Source organism: Daphnia magna, linkage group LG6 (genome assembly GCF_020631705.1).
Source record: "Daphnia magna isolate NIES linkage group LG6, ASM2063170v1.1, whole genome shotgun sequence".
Lineage (NCBI taxonomy): Eukaryota > Metazoa > Arthropoda > Branchiopoda > Diplostraca > Daphniidae > Daphnia > Daphnia magna.
Genome location: NC_059187.1, coordinates 6,863,676 through 6,889,708, shown reverse-complemented (window position 1 = coordinate 6,889,708; position 26,033 = coordinate 6,863,676). Strand labels below are relative to the sequence as shown.

At 37.8% G+C, this 26,033-nt stretch overlaps 1 protein-coding gene, 1 long non-coding RNA gene and 1 pseudogene across 2 annotated transcripts; 1 reads left to right on the top strand and 2 right to left on the bottom strand.

The window, feature by feature from the left end:
• Positions 1–9,274: 9,274 nt before the first annotated feature.
• On the bottom strand, positions 9,275–9,953 carry LOC116925032 (annotated as a pseudogene).
• Positions 9,954–14,495: 4,542 nt separating this feature from the next.
• On the top strand, positions 14,496–15,058 carry LOC123473718. Its single transcript, XM_045174984.1, has 2 exons — positions 14,496–14,882; positions 14,946–15,058. Exons 1-2 carry the CDS (start codon positions 14,606–14,608, stop codon positions 15,029–15,031), a joined length of 363 nt encoding a protein of 120 aa, XP_045030919.1. The 5' UTR covers positions 14,496–14,605; the 3' UTR covers positions 15,032–15,058.
• A 4,276-nt stretch (positions 15,059–19,334) lies between these two features.
• LOC123473719 lies at positions 19,335–19,861 on the bottom strand. The gene is made up of 3 exons (XR_006647987.1): positions 19,644–19,861; positions 19,471–19,537; positions 19,335–19,399 (listed from the first exon to the last, which is right to left on the bottom strand). It is a non-coding gene; the product is annotated as an uncharacterized LOC123473719 (long non-coding RNA).
• Positions 19,862–26,033: the final 6,172 nt, after the last annotated feature.

The following is a 26,033-nucleotide window of genomic DNA, read 5'->3' as shown; positions in this document are numbered from 1 at the left end:
TTCCTTGGATGAGATAAGGAATAAGATCAGTCTCTGACATGGGATAGGGGCAATGGTGACGCAATTTAGCTTTGGTAAGCGCATACTGAGGCTCAGACTCATCTTTGAGTTGCACTCGACGTCTGATTATATCTTCCCACTCTCCAAAAGTATAGCGTTTTTGAAACGCTGAGCAAAGGGCAGATGACCATCCAACCAAGTCTTGTGGCACCTCTGCATCATGAAGCCAGTCACTCAGAAGCAATCTCTCGTAGTGCTCCTTTTGAAAAACGCATTTTTTTCTTCAGGCCAATTGCCAGCAGTTGCTTCTCGATTTACCGTTTCAACAAAATTAAGTACATCTTCATTTTTTTTCCACTGTATGTTGGTAAAGACAAGACACTATCATTTGTGTTTTGTCGACTTTGTTCGAATACCTGCTGCTGTAGTTCATTTTGGGTTTGAACAATGCCTATTAGTATCCCGAGATCATTTTCTGCAATTTAGGAATATATAATTAGGAGGAATACAGACACCTTCACTCTGATTAGAAGAGATGAATGAAAAAAAATAGACATAGAATGGTTAACAACTACCCGACGTCTGACACACACAAAAATTAAAAATGATTAGGAATAGATTAAGTATTTGGGATGTTCATTCGGGTGGTCAGATAAATCTGATCATTCAGAGACCCGATCCCACTTCTGACACCATGTTTACAAAATCTGTATTTCAGTTAGGCCAAACTCGGCTCACAGTCCTAACATAGTTACAAAACAGACTTAGACATCTCAAATACACTATTGGCACTCCGTGCCTGTTGTATCCGCTTTACCACACCATACATAGTGTCCACTTAGCTATGGCAGAACTATTCCCGCTCTACCATGGCACATGTATCACTGGCCATGCTTATGGCATTCCAGTTCCACACAAATACACACATACAAGATACAATAACATAAAATACCCAGTAGTGTGAGTTATCTCCAAGTCAGACACCAAAAAGTATTTTACTAAGTAAGAGCAAGTAATCCGTTCTTCTCCGGTTCTAAGTTTTATAATAACTCACTATTCTCTTTTTAAAACCTTACGGACATGATTCTGTACCAGTTGGGACCTAGCAACGTTATAGGAACGCTGCAGCACTCCGTGGAGTTGACGAAGGCTTTTCCGCCGGTAAGTGAGAGCAGATACAACAATATTATATTAAGAATATATTGATATAATTATTAGGAGGTAGGGTAGACCGGGTGATGAAAACGACAGGTTAGGGTTTGGTAAGTCTAGACACTTTGTTTTACATATGCTCTGCGGTATTATGCCAAAGATAACTTACAGACAAGTAAGTTTATTTTTGCAATCCCCAGGGGTTTCTGGTTTTTAAAGCGACTATGAGGCTTGAGCTGTTAACTATTTTTATTAATTAAAATAGCTTAAGTTCTAGCTGTTAATTGCCGTTGATGTAGTAGTCCATGGCGTATGTGTTGACAAGTTGGCTGCGACAAAGGTGATTGGTATTTGATCCCTGGCAAGAGGTTTGAATTTCTCGCTTTTATATGAAAAACTTTTTATAATACTAACGAGTGAATCAGATTTTTATTATTTTGAAAATATTTAAACAGAGAGGAATTACGAAAGAAATATAATTTTATGAAAACGTGTTTTATTTCGGACCGCAATATTCGTAATAGTGCATACTTCATTACAGCACCTTACAGATCATTGAATACCGATCATCACAGTCATAGTCCGACGCTCTACCCACACGCCATACGTGACGACAAACCGACAAGCAGCTTAACCCTAAGCTAAATTGTATAAGTAAGCTATATTTTTGAATCTCAAACACCACATATCTGAAGATCGCTTTAAAAACAAAACTACACTGGGGGGTTGCAAAAAATGTATTGACCTGAAACTTACCTTGGAGAAAAATACCATAGGGAATATCATAAAACAAAGTGTCAAAAGCCAAACGCAAAACTTTCACCAGAGAAAATTTTTAAACTCCTGGGGGGTCATTCCACGCCAATCCAACAAATTGTTGGCGCGCGGAAAATTCCGATTTGGTTCAAATTTGGACCATATATTCCTAAACACGAAAAAAAAATTAACTACCAAGTAAAAAAAAATTATCTTGAACGGTTCTTTAGTTATAGTCGTTTCAAAATTGTGTTTTTTCATTTTGCCGTACGGCAACGCTAAATAAAAAAAAAATTATTTAAATTATTTGCGTCCTTGTTTTTTATTTTTTGAGAACGAAACCACAACCAATCGATAGAAAATTTTATTCTTTATCGAACTGTTATAATTTTTTATCAAAAATCAATTAAAAATAAACAGTTAAGAACATTTTAATATTTAAAAATTGGGCATTTTAAAATGCAAATAGCGTAAAGGCATTTTAATGCCATTGCATTTTAATGCCAATTGTTTTAACCAATTAAGCATCTTTTCATCTTTAATTGATATTATTTTCAAAAAAGTATATGTTATAGTTAATCCACAAAAATTGTTGAAAGACAAACCGATTTTTGGTTTTTCGCCCTTTTATCAAACCAATTTTGGGTCCCCCTCTCCCTGACCTTGGCCTTGGGGCTCAGCCGGATTGATCTAGGTTCGGCATCGGATTGCCAAATTGCTTGTTGTTAAAATTAGACTTAAGTTTTATTATATTCATTTTTTTAAGCAAACCAAATCAATGATCAGCAGGTCTCAACGTGAACTTTTCTTGTAGAACTATAACGTGTATTATGGTATTTTATAGGATTTTATAGCAATAATATTAACAGTGTATTCATGAGCGAATTGAATTCTTTTTTTTAAGCAGCTTAGTTAAAATTTTTCAATAGAAGTTGATTTAATAATCTTGCATTTTTCAAATAAACAAATCACAAATTACATTATATTCAGGTTTATCAATTTTAAATGAACGATCCCATGTAGAATTCTTTTCCAATGTTTCTACTGCTTTCAATACATCAGTTATGGGAACCCATGCTTGATCCTTCTTGTTGTTGGTCGACTTAAATCCTTGTAAATTTTCGTCTGGGCCTGACGGACTGAAAAACTGCATTTGACACTCAAATAGGTTGTCATCTTTACCAATAATTTCCGACAAGTACCATAGACCATTTTCTTGATACAAACATGCTACGTGCGTCCCTATAGCAAGGGTGTTGTAATCTAACACAGTAGATTTCTCTGGCTCCGGCAAAATTCTGAATGTTTTGTGGTCAGGATTTTCAGAGACGTTATGCGCGTTGATTTCAAACATGTTTTTTGAAAAGATTGTGTTCCAGGTAGGGTTTTAGCATCACGAAATCGAGTTTCCAACATTTTCTCATTTTCAATTATTGAGTTGGAATCAACAAAAATCATTTTCATATTTGCAATGTTTGATGATGCCCATTGAAAAAGTGACAAGGGTGTCTGAATGTTTCCACCTTGCAGGCTATAACGGTACGCCAGACGTTTTATAGTCCCACCTATACCGTCATAAGGGCCCTTTCCAAGTGACGTCGCAAAAAAATTCCACTCGGTGCGCATTCCACAATCCTCGACGTGATGTAATAAGTTTGCAAATTTCTTGCAGTTCTTATATTGAGAAGCCGCGCCGTCGGTGAAGTATTTGATGACATCAATTTCAGAGAAAACACTTTTTATATAGGAAATAACGGGCTTCAAAAAAGAATTAACACTCACAGCATCATGGTTTCAACTGACGCTAAATACACACATTAAATAAGGAAAAAATTTTCCAGAAATATTGACAAAGGCTAAGAATGGATGTAAAATCGCCTGCTTAGGAGCATTAAAAAACATATTTTGAGTAGCGTCTTGAACTGTCATACTGAAATTTTGGGAGAAATCTCCTTGCAACAAACACTCATTAGACATAAGATTTTGCTTCACCTCGCGACAATAGCTCGCTTGTTTTTTTGCCACAAAGTGGTGCGTGGTTAGTTTGTTTACTTTTTTCACTAACGCATCAAGAAATTCTTCAGACGGCAATTCATGCGTTGACAATGTCGTTCTATCGGTATTCTCCCATTGATTAAAATTAATGACAGTCCGAGAATTCAGATATTTAGCCAGCTCATTTCTTAACACATAACTAGACGAATTAGACTTAAGTTTTATTATATTCATTTTTTAAGCAAACCAAATCAATGATGAGCAGGTCTCAACGTGAACTTTTCTTGTAGCACTATAACGTGTATTATTCCTCAATTTTCTATATTTCTACTCATCTTAGTTCTCAAAGTCAATTAATTAAGTTTTTTTATGTCATACGCTTATTATCTTAGGGATGATTAGTTCATCAGCAGAGGTCATTCACTGAGGACGCCTATTAAGTTGGTGCTTTTAGGCTTAAAAGAGAACTTCTAACTTAATCTTGGTTCAATTAATGTGGTGATATAGTGATAGTGTTAAGTGTTTGTTTCAGCATGACTATGGTTTCTTCAATAGCTAATGCTTGTAATTTGTGTTCAGTGGGTATGAAATTCGGTGACAATTGTTTTAGTGATAAATACGTCCCAACTGACCGATCACTAGTTTCATTTGATGAAAAAAATGACGAATGCAGAACTATATGCTATCGCACAAATATGCAGACCATTGACACAATTTGTTTTTATCACAAGGCTGCCTATACGTCACATTTTCATCAACAGTTCAAATCAACGAAATGTTCTGACCCATTCAATCTACATGGAATGTTCAAGAAAAGAAAGCGTGGAAAGCGCGAAGGTTCAAAAACTGCTAACTTAGAGCAAGCAGATGCAACATCCATGAACAAATTACCATAAAGCATCTATCCTGGTCAAAAACTTTGTGTGGAGTGTTAGCAACGATTAATCACAACTATTTTGAACGGGAAAAACAATGCGAGTGCATCCGTATCATCAGCGTCGACTAGTTTGGAATCACTTGATGATAAAGTAATTGATGATGGCTTCATATTCTCACCATTTAAGAGATCTACATTCAACGCAACTAGCCAAGCTAGTTGCTGGCCAGCTTGAAGCTTTAGATCTTACTCCATTGAAAATCAAATCAAAGTCATCCCATGCGAGAAAACTTGATTACTTCCAAGTCAAAGTAAATGAATGCTCGGAAAAAATAGTTCAAGTGTTTCAGTCCTCCATTATCGGAGATGACATTCCCGTTATTCCGGCTAGAAATAAAGGTGAATTGTGCTATCCTAGTGACGATACAAAGAGACTAATGTTGCAATTGAAAGATCGATGTACGAAACTAAAGGAGAAAAAAAAAACACGGAGAAATTCTCTCCTTGTTGACTTTGGCATTGGACTCATGGTCCATTCAAGAAACAGCAAATTTTTTTCAAGTTACTGTGAATCAAGTTCGGCGATCGAGAATCTTAAAAGAAGAAAATGGAATACTGTCAACTCCGAACCCAAGGAAATCAAGAAGTCTAGGTGAAAACGAAAAAAAAAATCGTAGAACAATTCTACACCGATGACGACCACAGTAGAATGATGCCGGGTATGAAAGATGTAAAATCAGTGAAAGATGGAAACAAAAGAATCCGTCTCCAGAAAAGGCAGCTTCTTTTGAATATCATGGAGCTGTACTTTAAGTACAAAGAGTACTGCACTAATTCCCTTCAAATGAAACCTTGCGTTCTCGCAAAATTCTTTCAACTAAGACCACAACACGTTATTGAAGTCGGGGCGCCAGGTACACATTCTGTTTGCGTATGCGAAAAGCATCAAAACGTTAAGTTGATGATAGATTCTCTTTGTAAAAGTGAAAAAATTGCTCGCATGTTCATGGATAAAGCTGTATGTGATTTAAATAATCATTCATGTATGATGTCTAGATATGGTTCTTGTCCGTCTAGTGATGTGTTAAGTAATCAGATCAAAAAACATGTTGGAAATCAACGCGCATAACGTCTCTGAAAATGCTGACCAGAAAACATTCAGAATTTTGCCGGAGCCAGAGAAATCTACTGTGTTAGATTACAACACACTTGCTATAGGGACGCACGTAGCATGTTTGTATCAAGAAAATGGTCTATGGTACTTGTCGGAAATTATTGGTAAAGATGACAACCTATTTGAGTGCCAAATGCAGTTTTTCAGTCCGTCAGGCCCAGACGAAAATTTACAAGGATTTAAGTCGACCAAGAACAAGAAGGATCAAGCATGGGTTCCCATAACTGATGTATTGAAAGTAGTAGAAACATTGGAAAAGAATTCTACATGGGATCGTTCATTTAAAATTGATAAACCTGAATATAATGTTATTTGTGATTTGTTTATTTAAAAAATGCAAGATTATTAAATCAATTCCTATTGAAAAATTGTAACTAAGCTGCTTAAAATAAAAAGAATTCAATTCGCTCATGAATACACTGTTAATATTATTGCTATAAAATCCTATAAAATACCATAATACACGTTATAGTGCTACAAGAAAAGTTCACGTTGAGACCTGCTGATCATTGATTTGGTTTGCTTAAAAAAATGAATATAATCAAACTTAAGTCTAATTTGAAAAACAAGCAATTTGGCAATCCGATGCCGAACCTAGATCAATCCGGCTGAGCCCCAAGGCCAAGGTCGGGGAGAGGGGGACCCAAAATTGGTTTGATAAAAGGGCGAAAAACCAAAAATCGGTTTGTCTTTCAACAATTTTTGTGGATTAACTATAACATATACTTTTTTGAAAATAATATCAATTAAAGATGAAAAGATGCTTAATTGGTTAAAACAATTGGCATTAAAATGCAATGGCATTAAAATGCCTTTACGCTATTTGCATTTTAAAATGCCCAATTTTTTAATATTAAAATGTTCTTAACTGTTTCTTTTTAATTGAGTTTTGATAAAAAATTTATATCAGTTCGATAGAGAATAAAATTTTCTATCGATTGGTTGTGGTTTCGTTCTCAAAAAATAAAAAACAAGGACGAAAAAAATTTAAATAATTTTTTTTATTTAGTGGTGCCGTACGGCAAAATGAAGAAACACAATTTTGAAACGACTATAACTAAAGAACCGTTCAAGATAATTTTTTTTTTACTTGGTAGTTATATTTTTTTTCGTGTTTAAGAATATATGGTCCAAATTTGAACCAAATCGGAATTTTCCGCGCGCCAACAATTTGTTGGATTGGCGTGGAATGACCCTGGGTGCACATTTATATTTTCGAAGACTGGTAAAAATCATCCAGATACAATTCAAGAGCGAAGATGAATACTGCATACTACTCTATCTGCAGTTCATCAATGCAGAATTGGAAGCATTACACTGCTGCCTACACATTTCTATTGAGGAAAACGCTGTAGCGTTGCCAGAAAACCAAAAATATTGTTTATTTTAGAAAACACCATAAAAAACATCAAATTTTAATTTAAAAAAAAACACAGAAAAAAACATTTTACAATTTCTTTTATTTTTAAACAAAAATTAAACCGACAATCATAGTAAGATCTGATTTTTGTATTGTGTTTTTATTATTTAGGAAAATTAACAAATCAAATAACTTATTTTGAGAATCACAATTACGAAAAGAATTGCAGCGCCTTTTTAATGACGACATTAGAAGCGGAATGATCTTCGTTTGCATTCCAGTGCTTAATCCGCAAAATCGAAGTAACAGTCACATTGTGGAGTGGATTACGGTGGTCCGTTTTAATTAGCTTAAGGGTACTAAATTCTCTTTCATCAATAGCATTGCGGAACACATTGAGAAAAGAAAAGAAATACAAAAGCTGGGATTGGAAAATCTTCGATTTCCATCGAGTCCTAGAGATAACATCCTGTTCCAGTACAGTATCCTCCACAAAAAAGAGGCACCCCCCCGGTAGCCCAAAAAATAAAAATTACTTATGAGCGCTAGATGGCATAGTTTTTAATTGCAAAATACAAACAAAAAAAAGCATGCAACTTTTTTTTTGTTTGTTTTTTTTAAACCGAACCGACGGTTTGGTGATTTTTGGCCGGCAAACCGTGGTTCGCCCCGATCGATAACGATCGGGGCCGAGAGCTAGCTATATCGTCTGGCTGGGTAACAAAATGGTGTGTTGAGCAGCTTGTACGTAGTCTTGAAGTTTGATGAACTTCCTTTATTTAGCTTATATTCAACTGAAAGGGCAGTAGATTCCTATAACATCCTCCGTATTCTTGGCTAGGCGTTTGAAGGCATATCAGGCACATAAAGATACAGAATTGCACGAACAGAGGATTGTCAACACATTAGACACTACTTCTTGGTCAGCCCTATTGGACCCCGGAGTCCGGAGTGCTCTAGCGTCAGAAATGTCTATTGGACTCCGGAGTCCAAAGTCCTCTAGCGGCAAATGTGACTATTGCACTCCGGATCCAGGTGGCGCTACTGTACTTGATGATGCAGACGTTCGTGATCGTTCTTTGATTCTTGCAGTCATTTTCTTTCTTTAAAGTTATCCCGGTCACGAATCATGTATGTGTACCATTCCCCGTTATAAACTATATTTGGTATGATGATTGTAATATCAATTATTGTTATTGAATTTTCCGGTTTGGTAAGTTATTTTCAATCAGTTGCTGACATACCACCATTCTGCCAAGTTTCAAGGGAAGATTTGGTAGCATCCAAGACGCAGCAAAACATTTTGTAAGTGTAACATTCCCTGTTACAAACCATATTGATGATTCTAATATCTTGTTATTGACTTCTCAGGTTAGATAAGTGATTTTCACGCTTGCCAACACACCACCATGCTGCTGAGTTTGCATGAGAAGTTTGGGAACATCAAAGACGCAGTCAAACATTTTGTATGTGTAACATTCCTTGTTGAAGAAGTAAAGGAATGCAGATTCCAAAACTGTATGTTGGAACAATTACAATAGCAATACGTAATTGCTTATCTTTTCTTCCAAGGTTAAATACTTGGTTTTCATCAAGCCTCAATCATAGTTTTTAACGATTTCAAAGGAAAATGTGATAATGGTGAACTCCAGATATTATTCCTACGGTTGCTGGCCTCAATTTGCTTTCCAGTTTAATTTTCCAGACTGTTGGGTATGCAGCTATTAGCCTATCAAAGATTAGATATTTTTTCATAAATTTATTCGTATATTTCAGGTCTTATTGCTGAGATGATAAATAAGAATTAAGCAGCATCAGTTATATAATATAATCATATCATCACTTTATTTCATCAGGTCTGAGTTCAGTATGCTACAATTATGAATTTCAAAATAATCACTAGTTTTTATTTTTATAGTTGCTACAAAGCCATTCATCATCATCATTCCCAGAATAGTCTTCAGCACACATTCGGTGACACCACTACGCCAGTATTCACAATCTCACACCCGATGAACCTCCATTCGTCCGAAGGCAATTCGTATCCTGTTCTCCGGCAAACGCAATAAAGTTCTACTCTTTTCACTACCTCACGAGACCTTTTTGATCTTCTTAAAGAAGACGGGAATAGAGACAATTTGCCGGCCTTCATACATTCCACTAGGTGATTCCTCAACTTTTTTGGATCGTATAATCTTGTTGCGGGGTCTTCCTCCATTTGCTAAGCTTGTCGCATAAGCAATGGCAAACACTCCGTAATCATACCCGTTGTTTTGGCGCTGGGAATTCATAATAACATAAGTCATTTCCTTTTCAGGAGTTTTAAAGAGGGAATATATACAGCTAAGGACATGTTCGTTATTCCAGGGAATTCCAGGCATGCTATCGTATACTAATACGTGGTCTGATTGGCTGAACCCCTTTGCAACCAACATCCAGTGGTTGGACCCGTTATGCACAATCTGCACCCACTTGTCGCCCTCTGCCTGAGGAAATTGGAGTAGGCTTCCCATGGTGCAACAAAATAAACCACCGATGTCCAGGTGATGCAATTTGAGGATTGACTGGGCCGCGTTTATGTATCCCGACGTCAGTTGATTGGTTTTCGTTAACTCGGTAACGTCGTCCACAAAGAGCATTTGACGATTAGCAGGCTTTCGACCTTTGAATCGAATTGGGGAAACTTGCGACGGAATCTGCATAGGTAACAGTTTTTTAAATCAGAAAAAAAAAATTTTGCCAGAAGTAATATGTAATTACCAAAACAGGACTGTCGGAGATGTCGAAATTTGTAGATGGGCTTTCGCTGGACTGTATCGGCGGAACTTCGGCATTAACGTCATCTTTGTGATTTTGGATGAGAGCCGTTACAGACTGATCAGCGTCAACACGCATAGGGCTGTGGGTAACAGTGGTGAAATTTGTAGTTGGGCTTTCGCTGGACTGTATCGGCGGAACTTCGGCGTCTACGTCATCTTTTTCAGTTTGAATAAGATCCGTTACAGACTGATTAGAGTCAACACGCATTGGGCTGTAGGTAGCAGCTGATGACAGAGGCTATTCCAATGTAAGGAAAAAATTTAATTTTTATACGTTAAACATCAAATAATTAATAGTTCCACTACCTCTTCAGACATGTCAACTGTTGCTGGGCCAACGGAGCGTTCCATTTTAAGAGCCTCTTGCTCCATGTTCAACGCCATGTTTTCCTCTTCATTGATCATTTACTCCTCGTCCAGACTCTCTTGATTCTGCGAAACGTCGGCTCGTGCATCCTTCACCTTCTTCTTGTAGACAGAGAAATATCCTTTGTCCTGTTTTGGCCGGACTCTTTTGACAGGGGCAACGGGAAGAGGAAGTAATGCCCAAGGCTGAGAAAATACCTTCAAAGGTATTTTGTGTTATAATACCATCTGTGTGTTAAGTTTTTTCATTAAACCTTGGTCCTTGCTGTAGATGTTTCAGTACGTTCCACAACAGTCGGAGAATCAACCAATACGTTGTTTGAAGGATTCTTGGTTTCCTGCTTCTCGTCTTCCATTACTCGAAGGGGTTTCCCTTCCTTCATTAATTTGTGAATGTTAATGAAGAACTGCAATTGAACTTCGAAGTCGAAGGCTGCTAGTTTACTCATCGTGTCGGCCATACTACGGAAAACGTTAGTGGCCATGATATATTGGCTTTTCCCCGTAGCACGCAGCCGAGTCTTTTTGGGACGGTGAACTTCAGATGGCGATGAAACGCTTGCGAAAACGACCACTTCATTCTTGTAATATAGAATTTTAAAATAAGTTTAAAGTTATCGATAATAATTTTAGTTTTTCTTTTCTCCAAACATTCATTTAACCAGTGATTAGAAAATGATTAAGGCAGAGAAAAATCCAGGAAAAACTTGCATGTGCAGCCGGTTAGATCTTGTTTTAATTCGTATGAAGTGTAGCGGGAAGCAATTTGGTACGTTGATAATTCCTAAAAGCAGAATTAATATATTTGATTCATTAAAAAATGATATGCTTACCTCATTAAGTACGAAGTTGTAAGTTGCTTTCATTATTTTCAGTTCCTCTTCGAGGTGGTCACAAGCAAAAGGCGAAATGATGTCGGCAAACCTTTTCAGCAACGGATGCTTTTCCTTCTTGGAGAATTTTACCTCTCGTATGCACTGTTTGAACCGTCGGTAAGAAAGGCGTATCAAAACGATGTCTATTAAGTTGCGGAGAACTTCCGCCAATTGCTTCGTTTTCTGGAGGACATCCTTGATAGTGTGGTGAAATCTGCATGTAATTCAAGTATTACGTTATCGGTGATGTAAATGAAAAGTGAATAACTTGTTTTACCGTTCAAGACGATTAGTGGTATTGTTACCAAACGTTGGGATATTTCGACGTCCAAGGTTACTCCATTTGTCGGCAATGTTGAACCAGTTACTTTCGAAATACGAGGCTGCTTCCTTGTCCGGAACCTACGAAGTATGAACATATTTTAAAATATTTCATTGATTTTCTTTAATTCTCGTTTACCTTGTTTCAACATTTACGCTTTGGCTGCTTCAAAATCACCCAGCGTTTCAGCATACAGAGCCACACAAAACTGTTTAATAATCTCGTGGATCTTATCTTTGTCTACTAGTTCACCGTTCTTTTGTTTCTTCATGTAGACATCTACAGCCTTCAAAGCGTGAAACTGACAAAGGATGTGATCCGCATGAGGAAAGCAGTTCTCCAACGCGGCTATCTCGGTGCAATCTTTGTCGGATATGGTCACTTTTGTAATGGAGACGTCGTTATTCTGTAAGTACAGTTAAGTCTGATTATAAGATAATCTTTAAATTTAATTAACAAATTCATTACCTCTGAAAATATTTGCAGACATTCAGAAATTGCTTCCGTCGTCTCTTCTTTGATGAAGAAAAAAGCAACGGGTTGACCGAAGCCATTATCATCTTCTATCAGCAAGTGATACAGCGCAAATCCAGCTTGTGTCGTTCTATAAGTTCCGTCTACCTCAACGACTTTGCCGTACATTTTGTACAGTTCGCGTTGCTTTTCTAACTGCACGAAAATAGCGGTGTCGTGCAACACTTTCACGACGTTGTTAGGATCTTGTTGTAGACTATCTAGGAAGCGAACTGCATTGCTCCAATCGTCTTCCAAATTCCCTAAAAACAGAATAAAATTGGTTCTTGATTAGTTCAAAGAAGATTGTTTTTGTCTAGTAAGTGGGTTTGCTAACCTGTTAATTTCTGCTTCATATTAATCAGATCTTTGCTAATCAGGTTGGAACCAAATTTATCTTGCAGTATCTTGCGAATTTTAGTCGGCTGAGCGCCGGCAGAAAGCGCACCATTCGCGAAACTAAGGGCTTCGGGATTCATACGCCTGTATTACAAATTTTTCCATTAATCGAGTAAAATACAGATTAGCAAATTTGAACTGCACACCAATTTACTGAGCCACAAGGTCATTCGAGAAAATAAACAAAATTTGAAAACAAATGAAAGACTAAATCTTACTTTAATATTGCATACGTTTTCACATGTTCCGCAGAAACAGGGTGATACTGATGCTCCAGATCCAAAACTTAGATCTCAAACTTTTCACTTACTGGATTTAAAATAAATCTAAACTGCACTGGACAATTATTTGGCATCACATTTTGGTTTAGTCGCAATCCTTTTACTGATCGGGATTGATGGGTACCGAAATGAGGGCATGTGTATTGAATTCTTTTAAACTCCAGCTTTTCGTCAAGTATTTCTTTGGTCATTGTTGTAACTACGAAGTGACTCACAATGACCACGACGCAAATATACATTTTCTGTCTCTAGCTGCTTAATAAACTCTGCAATCTCTGAATTACTATCAAAAGTCTGATTTAAGGCAAGTGAACTGAGCAACGACATTCTGAAGTGAGGCACTGAACTCGATTGAGGAATATTCTTTTGCCACCGTTGTTATATAACGGGTACCTACTTCGAAGAGAAATGTTACAAAATCTTGGTAGCCAAAAAAAAAGGGCTTGTTAACATTGTTTATGATTACTGCCGCGGCGATTGAACCCAAAGCAACCCAACATCAACGGAGAAGTCGCTTCCATATTCCGCTCTTTAAGGATCTTTGATCGACGCCGCAGCATGTGCCGATTCTTCTCCATCTTAGAATCAATTATTTTTTCATTATCAGACTCATTTCTGTTTTCATGTTATGACAACGCACAGAGTAAAACTACACGAAAATACGAATTGTTTTTTCACTCACAATTCCCGTGAAAATGTCGTTTGAGATTACCCTCACAAAAATAAAGTTAGATGCATCTGTATGTTAACAGTGGTTTTTTGTTTGTTTCAAGATATGAAGCATGTGAAAAGCAGATAGTTTATCGGAATAAGAGAATTCATTGCATGGTTGGTTAGCGTAAAATCAGCTCCACACGTTACGTGTGAATCAATCAGCAGAAAAACGGCTCAGCGGAAAAGGTGAGTCACGTTGCTGGACTATGTTTATTCAAGGTCGTAAACAACCCCTCGAACCCCGTTCTGAGAACTCCGGCGCAACCATCAGCCAAACAAGGTCAAGGGGGTGACTGAGGGTGACTCACTTTGTTGTTTTCAAATAAACCATGTAAACACAACAAATGCGTTTCTGAACTATTCATTCATAATGAAACAAAAATTTATAAAATATCCATAATTAACACTGAGTCCACCACTCAATCAGGCCAAAATTGGGGGTTTTGGGGGTTTACGATTTTCGGAAAAGGGTGACGAAGGCATCGCAGCCAGTCCCCGTATAAACCATTTTGTGCGGAATTTTGCGGAAAACACAATGGTGAAATCCGCAATGTTGTAGCTAGCATAGTTTTTAAATTATTTAATAAAAACTAAGGGACCCCCCCAGAAATTGTAGTGTTTTTTCTGATTTTTGACATCAGTTTTCGGGCAAACCAGACCTTTAAAAAAAATCTAATTTTTTAGAATGAAAGATTTTGCCCCCTCCAGAGACATCTCGCCCCGTTTTTATTTTAAACGGTTATTAGCAGAGATATTGGCAAATGAAAATCTTGAAAATTTTTCTTCATTTTCTGAAGATTTTCGCCATTGACAGACGTCATTTCGCCACGCCATCTAGCGGCCGATTTTGGAAACAGCAAGGGAGATCTTTTCTTCTCGCCATTACTTTTTTTCAAACTCCAACTATCGATACCTAACCAAACCCAGCTGTAGTACATCGATACCATTCTTTTCTCAATCATTCCGCGCAGTCACTGTCTAAACAACAACAACAAGGTTGAAATGTCCTCGCAAGAAGATTATTCTGATTTTGAACATGAACCAGAAAATGGGGAAAAGTTAGATGACGAGTGCTGTGAACGTTATGCAGCTGTCATCTGGAGTTCTCCCAAGTTCGTTGAGAACGACTATAACTGTGTTGACATTAGGAAAATTTCGAAAGACATGCTGTTGAATGGAGAGCTCCACGGCCCAATTGTTGTAAAAGTAAACATCAATGTTGGCTGTTTACAAGCAGTGACTACAGAAACATACATTGGAAGAGTATTTGCTACTGGAGGTATGAAATATGCATATGTTATCCCATGTCAATCGTTAACATTTTTATTCTTGTGTCAAATAGATGATAAAAAAATCCTGAAATCCCTTCTTGAGGCAGAAATTAGAAGGATGAAAACACAAGACAAGGCTAACACTGAAATGTATTAGCAACTTAATACACACCAAGAAATGAAATTGTTGTTTTATAATATTTGAATTATCGTCTTTAGTAGTTGCCAAAGTCTGTGACCTTCATTTCCTGAATCGTTTTGAGGGGGCTTGCGTGTCAAGAGGCGACACACTTCACGATATTCAGTAGTAATGCGATGGCGATCCTATTGGAATTTAATGTTTTGAAATTCAGTTCATGTTGTGTTCCATAGCTCAATTTCAGAATTACCTTGTAGTGGGTTTCTTGGCTGACTTGGCAGAGCCGGGCGCATGTGACGGAAGTCAAATGGATAGATTTCTGAGAGGATTTGCTACGGGAGCTTTACTGGAATGTCGTGTACGGATGCCGGATTTCATATTTTCACCTTTCATTCGAACTAATTAAGAAATGCATATTAATGGGACGTAATTGTTTTATGAAATAAGATTTTTCCGGTAATGTAAACTGATCATGTCGAGTTGGTGCTTGAAAGTTTACAAGATCCATGGAAGTTGGTCCCACTGGGACAACCGATAATTTTTCTTTTGGTTTTTTCTTCCGTTTCTTACCCTTACCCTTTCATTTCCTTTGTTTCACGTTACCCATCCTGTGACTTTACACTTGACCAAAAAGCTAAGCTAAAGAGGGATGGTAATAAAAACCAAAAGTAAAGTTAGTTGCCAGGCATGCTTATCCAAGTGGAGTAGAGAAATGGCAGGCCTCTCGTGTAAATGTAAATCAGCAGTTTGCGATAGTTGCAATAATTGCAGACGGTGTAATTGTGAGTGTCAAGATGCAGTACAAAGTGATGTGCCGTCTTCAAGTAAACGGCGAAGAAATGAAGTCCAACTGGGGCAGCATAGACAGGTGTGTGAAAATGTGAATACCGGCACAGATTTTTCCAAAAATCCACGCGGCATGTACACAGCATTAGGTATGGATCCAAATTCTCCAATTATACGGCATTTGCCTGCTAAGGCAAAGCGTTATTGTGTAACCACATGGATGGATAACTCACCACAAGCTAAATCCATGAAAACGAGAGTATTCCAAGTTTACAAAGAAATGTTTACTTTCATTTCCAATATTTTGTGTGGCGAAGCAGCAGAAATTTCCTTGGCGGCAACTGTAAAAGAATTCAGAGAGAAAGGAGTTACAAAAAAGTCAAGTAAATCCGTGTCGCATGTCATGATTAAGACTATGTCATCAGCAGTAAAAAAAAAACAGTAGAATTGCGGACAACCAGAGCTTTGCTTTGCTCTTCACTGACACGGGCGGAAGTAAAAAAAATGTGTGACAAGAATGGAAATGTGACTATAAGTAAAGACAGATTCCGAAAGGGGAAGTGCGATATGCAAGAACTGTTATCCGGGAAGACACTTACACCCACGCTACGAAGTGTTCGCCGCTTTCGATCTGTCGCTGTTGACTCGGCCATCACTTTCATACTCTCTTCCGAAAATGTTTCCTTCTTTTCATGGGGAACGAAACGTTGGAAAGTAGATGGAGTTGAAAAAATTTTTCCCGCTGTATCTCGAAAAACAACAAGAGCAAACATGTATTGCAAATACATCGCAACGCAAGAAATTACTGAAGTGAACAAGGTTAAACGTTCAAGTTTTTTTATGATCGCAGATACCCTTACTCATTCTGATGCAATATTGAGACGAGCTGTAGATTATGTTACTGGGTTTTTGGTGAATGACAGCTTTGCCATAATAGAGAAGCTCATCACCCATTTCAGTGGTAGCGCTACAGAACGACAGCGTCTTTTGGTTGAAATGGAAGTTTTCAAACGCTACTTGACATATGGCTTCAACAATGGTGTTGTCGAAAAGATACCGTGTACTGCTCATGACATACGTTATGGTCTCGGCGAGGATCGAACGGCACCTGAAAACCTTTGTGATTCTTGTCGTAATCTTTTCTGTTGCTTCCATTACCTAAAAAGAAAAATTTACGGTTCCGGATTTGACGCAGCACAATCAGCTATAAAGGCTTTGATCGGCTGCGAAGAAAAGGCCATGCTTTATATGGGTCATCGAATGCGCGTCACCAACCAGCAAATGTCAATTCAAAAGATTTTTGATCACATGAAAGACGAATGTGTGAATAACGGGAAAAAATTGTGTGTGATCACTCTCGATTACAAAATGAAACTTGATCCACTTTATTTCAGAGAGAAAACCGTGGATCACTACGGGAAGAGAGGCATGAGCTGGCATGGATCGATGGTCCAGTATTACACTATGGAAAACTTTGAAGAGACTTCAGCTCCCTTTCTCAATAAACTGTACCTGGATCACATCGTCGACAACGAAAATAAACAAGACAAACTTGCCGTTATCTCTATTTTGGAGGCCGTAATATTGGCCATCAGAAAACATCTACCAAACATCGATCAAATAATTTTACAGTCCGACAATGCGGGGTGCTACCAGAATACGATGTTGATGTTGCTGATACCATACCTATCCTATGCTCATGGTATAGAAATTTCACGCATTATCCATACGGAAACGCAGGACGGGAAATCGGTTCTCGACGCACATTTCGCTCGTTCTATGCAACGTATAATTTCATGGTGTAAAGAAGGTAATTACGTAATGTGCGGCCTAATTGTGAAACCTACTAATATTATTTTCTCTGAAAGGTCACAATTGCGTCACTCCTGCTCAAGTTGTTGTTGCTCTCAAAGCAAATGGCGGATTGCATAACTGCACCTCCGAATTAGTTACGCTCAACAGAGAAAGGCTGCAAAAAATTGAAGTTGAATTTGCTGCGCTAGATGGGCAACTAAAGAAGTACGTTGGTAGAGCAAACGATGTGCTATTTTACTTTCAGGATAATGTAACTGGACGTCATATTTCAACCCAAACCATGCCCGAAAACTTTAGCAGCCTTCCTGATTTTTCGTTGCGCGTCTTTCAACACTCGGGTAAAGTTTTCCCAGTCATACTTGGCAACGTCCCTCCCCTTCTTGTCACTCACTCACAAACTTTGTTTTCTTACATAACTGTGCTTCTTAACTACAGATCAAGGACAAGGCAAATTTGTCTGTGTACTTCCATCGGAACGAAGATGCACCACAGTACAGCAAACTGCCTTTGACGAAGACTCAGACGAAGACATAACGCTAGAAGAAGAGGAATCTTTGCCCATCACACAACTAGATGACGCAGAATCAATAAACGACACGGATCAATCTATTTCAGACGTCAGCGATGTTGAAGCTGAAGGAACAGAACTAAATCCCCCAGTTGAACCCGAAAAAGTAGAAGGAAAAGTAACCGGTATAACTGTCTTGACTGACAACGCCCTCACCAAAAGATCAGCGAAATGGAAAAAGAAAACTATTTCATCTGCGGTTACAACTGTCGACTTCCTAAATCGTCATAAAGACATGAAAACTTATGCTATGAAAAGAGCACTACAGTTACAAGATGCTGGTGATATTGTCTTTCGCTCAATATCAGATAACGCGGATGTTTCTACAGATTCCTATCTCCCGACTCAAGAAGATTATCTCGATCCTACATTCCGTTGTGGCTGGGCAAAGAGACCGAAAGTAGGGCAAATGTACGGTACGAAGTACGTGGAAGATTATCGGAGTGACATTAAAAGCCTCTACAATTCCGGAGAAGCCGACAAGAAGAACAAAAAGAGTCCAGCGCAAATGCTTGAAATTTTGGAGTCGCGATATCCGAACGAATTTTGCCTGCCATCTGAAAATGATATTCGCACCGAAATAAACAAACTCCAAACACAAAAAAAATCAGCGACGAGAGATAACCGGCCAAGAGGATCCAAAGACGATGAACAAACAAACTTCATTAAAGATCTTGCTCTAAGCAACCCATCCCTGAAACCCACCGCTGCAGTTACAGCCCTGAAAGCTCGATTTGCTGTTGTCACTCTTACGGACGCTCAAATAAGGAGCAAATTTTCCTACTATAAGGCTAAAGCGAATAAAAACACGTGAAACCTACCATTAATTGCAACACTTATTGTCCCTTTCCTAAGAATTACTTTTTATGATCGGATGAGTAGTTGAGACAGACGCGTTAACTTGCCTAATTGCGCAAAGAGTGTGTCTGTGCTGTTTGCAAGACGTTTCAAACAACATGGTAACTATGAAAGATGTAAACCAGGCAACTGGAATACCTGATTGTAATAGTCAGAAGAAATTGCATGGCACTTGCAGAACCTGGGCCATTGCCATCAAAAGAAATCCCAGTGAAGCAGAGAGCTAGTCAACAAACCTAAAGAGATAAAAGTTAGATTCCCGCAACAAGTAAACATGTCTGACACTTATGTTACCAGAGACTCCATACCAGTGACTTCATACCAGTGACGTCTAAAACAAATCCCAGCGAAGCAGAGAGCTAGTCAACACACATAGAAAAATAAAAGTTAGATTCACGCAACAAGTAAACATGTCTGACACTTATGTTACCAGAAACTTCATACCAGTGACTTCATACCAGTGACGTCTAAAACAAATCCGTAGTAATGAGACAGACCTAGTCAACATGCAAGATAGGAATTAAGGAATGCCATCATAAAACGTTGAAAACACCAATATGTGCAACAGTAATCAGAATAATCTTCTTGCGAGGACATTTCAACCTTGTTGTTGTTGTTTAGACAGTGACTGCGCGGAATGATTGAGAAAAGAATGGTATCGATGTACTACAGCTGGGTTTGGTTAGGTATCGATAGTTGGAGTTTGAAAAAAAAGTAATGGCGAGAAGAAAAGATCTCCCTTGCTGTTTCCAAAATCGGCCGCTAGATGGCGTGGCGAAATGACGTCTGTCAATGGCGAAAATCTTCAGAAAATGAAGAAAAATTTTCAAGATTTTCATTTACCAATATCTCTTCTAATAACCGTTTAAAATAAAAACGGGGCGAGATGTCTCTGGAGGGGGGCAAAATCTTTCATTCTAAAAAATTAGATTTTTTTTTAAAGGTCTGGTTTGCCCGAAAACTGATGTCAAAAATCAGAAAAAACACTACAATTTCTGGGGGGGTCCCTTAGTTTTTATTAAATAATTTAAAAACTATGCTAGCTACAACATTGCGGATTTTACCATTGTGTTTTCCGCAAAATTCCGCACAAAATGGTTTATACGGGGACTGGCTGCGATGCCTTCGTCACCCTTTTCCGAAAATCGTAAACCCCCAAAACCCCCAATTTTGGCCTGATTGAGTGGTGGACTCAGTGTTAATAAACCCTAGCTGTTAGTTTACTTGAGTTTAATACTAGTTAAGTTAGATCAAAACATGGTAAAATTAAACAAAATGAGAAATGATTTTGACGTGATTACAAATTGAGGCTTATATTTTAAAAAAGGAAGTTAGTTTGCGTTAAGGTTATTATTATATTAAACCATATTATACAGCTAGACCGGGGGAGAAAATCGAAACCGAGTCCGGAGTGCAATAGCAACATTCGCCGCTAGAGGACTCCGGACTCCGGAGTGAAATAGCCGCTTATGACAGAAGAGCGCTCCGGACTCCGGAGTGCAATAGATTTTATCTTACTTCTTTTAGGTAAGAAGTAGGTCTCCTTCTAAGGTCGACACTGAATAGTTCTTTCAAAACACGACATAACAAGTGTCTAATCCCACGACCATATTAATTTAAAAAAGGCACTATAATTTTAAAGCAGCAAAGGTGAAAAAAGAAAAGCAGCCTACTTTTCAAATGGAATAGATAATTTTGTAAATAGATTTATTATTGCTGAAATGAGGCCATTTGCTGTTGCGTCCTCACATTGAACGAGATCTAGGATATCGTCAATAAACTTTAGCCCGCCAGTTTGTAAAAGGTCAATCAATACTAAAAACATTTTGATTACCCACGAAATCGAAAAATGATGGTAGCTTTTTGTTTGGCTAATCTATGTTGCAATAAGCATTCGTCCTGTTGTCATCAAAGCAACAGCGAAGAAGTTTGAATGAAGTAAGTAGTATACTTTGTACAAAAAATCGAATCATTATTATTCACACTGTCAGACAATATACAATAGGACGTTTCATTCCCGACGAATTTTTTTTGTTTACAACGGCGTTTGTTAATCGGGGTTCTTTTATATGTGAAAACTCCGTTTATTTTTTATTTCGAGGGGGAAAAATTTTTTAGGGGTTGCGCTACGTGAAAAAGCGTGAAAAACAATACTTTTTATTATTTTTTAGCCCGTCGCACGTCAACCGTATGCATGAAAATTACAGCGTTTGGGGAGATAATAGCAGATGATATAAGCTAGCCTTCCTTAAAATATCGCCCATTTAAAATAAAATTTAGGGGTCGCGCGTTAAAAAGATGTATGCAAAATTTCAGAAAAATCGGGAAAATATTAATAAAGTTCTTATTATAGCCGAACCATAAGTTCTACTGCATTGATTTTTTTATTGCACGTACATATATATATCAGTAACATTCACTCCAAAAATTGAAAAAATTAAATCAAAATTAAGGGTCCCGCGGTCTATATTTCATACACCATGCAACGTCCAATTAATTTTTTTATTGTCTGGCAACAAAATGAAACGCCCTAATAGTTATACACTACAGTGGAAGACACTCAGAAAGGAAGTTATTTACGTGAATGAGTCGCAGAAGTCATACTGCTTGGATCGTTGGATCTTTTCGTGAAAAAAGTTTGGCAGAGGCAAGCAGACTGCCGACAAAATCAACATGTAATATCTCGGTATTTATTTTTCAGACGGGATGACACAAATTCATCTGCAAGAGATATATTTAAGGTTATATTAACTGAATTAGAATGTGTGTGGAATAAATCAGCTATTCCAATGAAGGACAGAAAACATCAGCTCGACCAACTCATTCATTTGTACAATCAATGGAATTCCCTGAAAAAAATATCGCTGTCTCGACGCCAAAAACCAAGTAAACTCATTGAAACTAAAATTAATAGCTTTGAAAAAGTCCTTGCCAGTCTTTGTGACTTATCTGCTACAGACGCGTATCATCAACTACGTTCATCTCATCGTAAACACTGGAAGGAAGACTGGAATTTTCATGAAAATCAGAAAACGAGTCGGACTTTTTATATTTCAAATAAAGATCAAGCTTTCAGTCAAAGTGAAGACAGAAGAATAGCTAGAGTACTACACCAAGAGAAAATAGTGGAAATATCGCGTAGCCCCTTAACGGATACCACTATCACATTGAAGAGTAGTGACAGTGAAACGTCAGATTCTAGTTCCAAAGAAGATGAATTTCAATTGCCGTCACCAAAGAAAAGAAAAAAACCTGTGACAGTTGATCTTCAATTTTCGGCAACTAAATTAATTTCGACTTCCGTTCAAGTCGCTGATCGATGCGGTATTTCCATTTCAAATCAACTATTGCTTACATCGCAAATCGTCAACTCTGGGGGAGGAAATATTAGTGATTTCTCTTTGTCAAAGTCATCCATTTGGAGAAAAAGATCATCAGTTCGGGCAGCATTAGCAAAAACTATTAAGTTGGAATGGTTGAAAGAAAATCCTAAACATCTTATCGTTCACTGGGATATGAAAATCTTCCAAACTTCTTCTAATAAAAAACAAGAAAGAATTGCTGTTATTATTAGCGGAAGTAATTCAGGGTAAAGAATTCCTTAAATTAATATTATATTTGCAATTTATTTATTTTTTCAATAACTATTAGAACTAAGATAATCGGAATTCCACCAATCAGCGATTCTGTTGGCCGATCTCAAATGATTTCCACTCTCGGTATGCTTAAAGATTGGTATTTAAAAGACAAAGTTATTGGGCTTTGTTTCGACACAACAGCCAGCAATTCGGGGATCAGAAATGGATGCTGTTCTTTGATGGAAAAGGAACTGAAACGGGCCGTTCTTTGGTGCGCTTGCCGTCATCACTTCACCGAATTACACATCAAACATGCTTGGCAAGCAATAAGAAATGAAAAAACAGTTGGCCCAGAAGACGTGCTATTTAAAAAATTTCAAGCGGAATGGGGAATTTTGGATCGAGATACAAGTAATTTGAACCTCTTCAAATGGCCGGAAATGTCGACTGAACTAAGTTTTCAAGCTGAGACTGTTCTCAAGTGGACCAAAGAATGTATCTTGAAAAATATTTTTCCCCGGGAGGATTATCGCGAATTGATTGAACTAGTCTTCATCTACCTTGGTGGTGGGGAACTTCCTGCTCGAAAATTTTTCCTCCGTCAACCCGGAGCAATGCATCACGCTCGTTTCATGAGTAAATCAATTTATTTAATGAAAATGGAGCTAATGACAGAGCGGATTAGTTTCAGTGTTGAAGAAAGGAGACAGGTTCATAAAATGGCTCAGTTTATTGCACTTTTTTATGCCAAGTACTTTCTACGATCACGCATAGCTGTTTTTTCTCCCCTGGACGAATTGAAATTTTTATCATCAATTATTTCGTACAGTGATGAAGATCCCGATCTCGCCATTCCAGTCATAACATCAATCAAACGACACCTTTGGTATTTAACTGAAGAACTGGTAGTTTTGTCGTTATTCAATGAAGAATTGGCATCATTTACATGATCTGTTATGGCGAAAAAACTGTTTTCAACCCCACGACCGGACGTTTTTAATGTTGGAAAGCCAAAATTTCCAACTATTGACGATTACAATCTTCCTTTTTTATCATCTTTAATAGGACCAAGATCTTGGCTTATTTTTGCTTTGCTTGGTCTCACTAATAGTCAGGACTGGCTTCAACTTCCACCGAAATATTGGGAGCTAATGTTTGATTACCGTTTTGCAAGAAATTTCTGTGTTAACTTGCAAGTTGTTAATGACTGCGCAGAACGCGCTATAAAATTAGTTGAAGATTTTTCACACATAACCCAAGACGAAGAGCAATTCCAATTTTTACTTCAAAGTGTTGAAGAACATAGAAAAAAATTTCCTTCCTTTACCCAGAACTCTCTTTTAAATTTATGATTTTGTTTGATAATTTGATGAAATTTTTGTTTGCGTTGTGTCCTTTTTTTCCATTTTTAAGTATCACGATTAATAAAATCTGACCGCGGGACCCCTAATTTGAATTTTATTTTTTCAATTTTTGGGGTGAATGTTACTGATATATATATGTACGTGCAATAAAAAAATCAATGTAGTAGAACTCGTGGTTCGGCTATAATAAGCACTTAATATTTTCCCGATTTTTCTGAAAATTTGCATATATTTTTTTAATGCGTGACCCCTAAATTTTATTTTAAATGGGCGATATTTTGGGGAATCCTAGCTTATATCATCTGCTATTATCTCCCCAAATGCCGTAATTTTCATGCATACGGTTGACGTGCGACGGGCTAAAAACCAATAAAAAGTATTGTTTTTCACGCTTTTTCACGCAGCGCAACCCCTAAAAAAATTTTCTCCCTCGAAATAAAAAATAAACGGAGTTTTCACATATAAAAGAACCCCGATCCACAAACGCCGTTGTAAACAAAAAAAATCGTCGGGAATGAAACGCCCTATTGGTCAGCCGTGTCCCGAGCTGAACGCTAGGGGAAATATGAATTGGAATGCCAAAAATTCAAAAAGGGGAAGAGGAAACGGGTTGTTCCAATTTGTACGTTGGTCCAATTTTTGAACCCAGAGATGGGCCTGCGCGATTAGCAATTAGCGGCGGTGCAGGCGGGATTGGACAACCATACAAAACTTCCCTTTCCTTAATGATCGGAGACGATAATAATTTTTTATAAAATCGATCAATCTCTAATTTAAGTTGACGATAAGAATTTTTATCAAAATCAACAACTATGATCATTCTGTCTTCACTAGTTTTCGGTAAAGACTTTTGGAGGAGATGAAGTCTTGAAACCTGAAGGACCTTTTTTGCGGCTGATTGTAAAACCAAAAAAGGGAAACCCCGGTTGCGGAAACGTTTCAAAAGAACGATTGCTTCGCGTCGGAAATCTTCATAAAAGGTACAATTTCTTTTCAACCGAATAAGTTGGGAATAGGGAATTGCTTTTCTCGATGCTAGCGTATGATAAGAGTCCCAATGAACAAATAGGGTACCTTCCATAGATTTTTTGTATAGTTTTGATGAGATGGAACCATCCGGATCAATGGAGAGGGTAAGGTCGAGCGCTTCGATAGATTTACCGCCGATGACGAAAGTCAGACGGATATCATCATCAACTATAGGCCGAAAAATTTCGGTGATGGTCTCGGGAAGTCCTACCCATATACCAATCAAATCATCAATATAGAGCCCCAGGTAAAGAAGACCTGGGGGCGACAGAGGGGGTAAAATGCACGCAGTCCGGTAATACATAGTGCAATTAGCAAAGTATACCGACATACTGCACCCCATAGCCGTACCCTTAAGTTGGTGGAACCACAATTTTTCCTGAAAGTGGAAAATATTGCTTTCCAAAATCATTTTGAGGATCAACTCAAATAAGGGAGGAGGAGGGGGAGGAAGCCATTTTTTCTCAAGGCACCAATGCCATAGAATTAGAAATTTTTTTCGTAAAATTTTCGGCTGGCTGCCAGACCTTCGTTCCACGGTATCGAGGGATACAAGCTTTCGACGTCAGCCGAAAAAATTATCGCTTCAGATGGTAATTTTTTAATTTTATTAACATCATTGATGAGCGAGGTTGTGTCCATTAACGAATGTGGAATCTGTTAATTTCAGATTAGGATGAACGAAATAGCACACGTCTTTCAGTATCAAACGATGAAGAAGTAGAACTCAAGAGAACAAAGCTTGGACGTACGAGAGACGTAATAAAGAACAGATAAAACGTTATGAGATTGGCAAGTGCCTAAACAGAACGTAATACTGTCGTCTGCGTAGGTTTGCATTGAGACATGACGGGTAGATGGCGTTGTGTAGATAACAGTCAATATCAACACTCCCCCTCAAACCGAGTAATCAAGAAATAAGGATTGATAATAGAAAGAAGAAAAATATCGTATAGATTAAATGGTGACAGAGGAAGCCATGCCGATGCGGTCTCGGAGAAAGTTGAAACGATGGGTAGCAG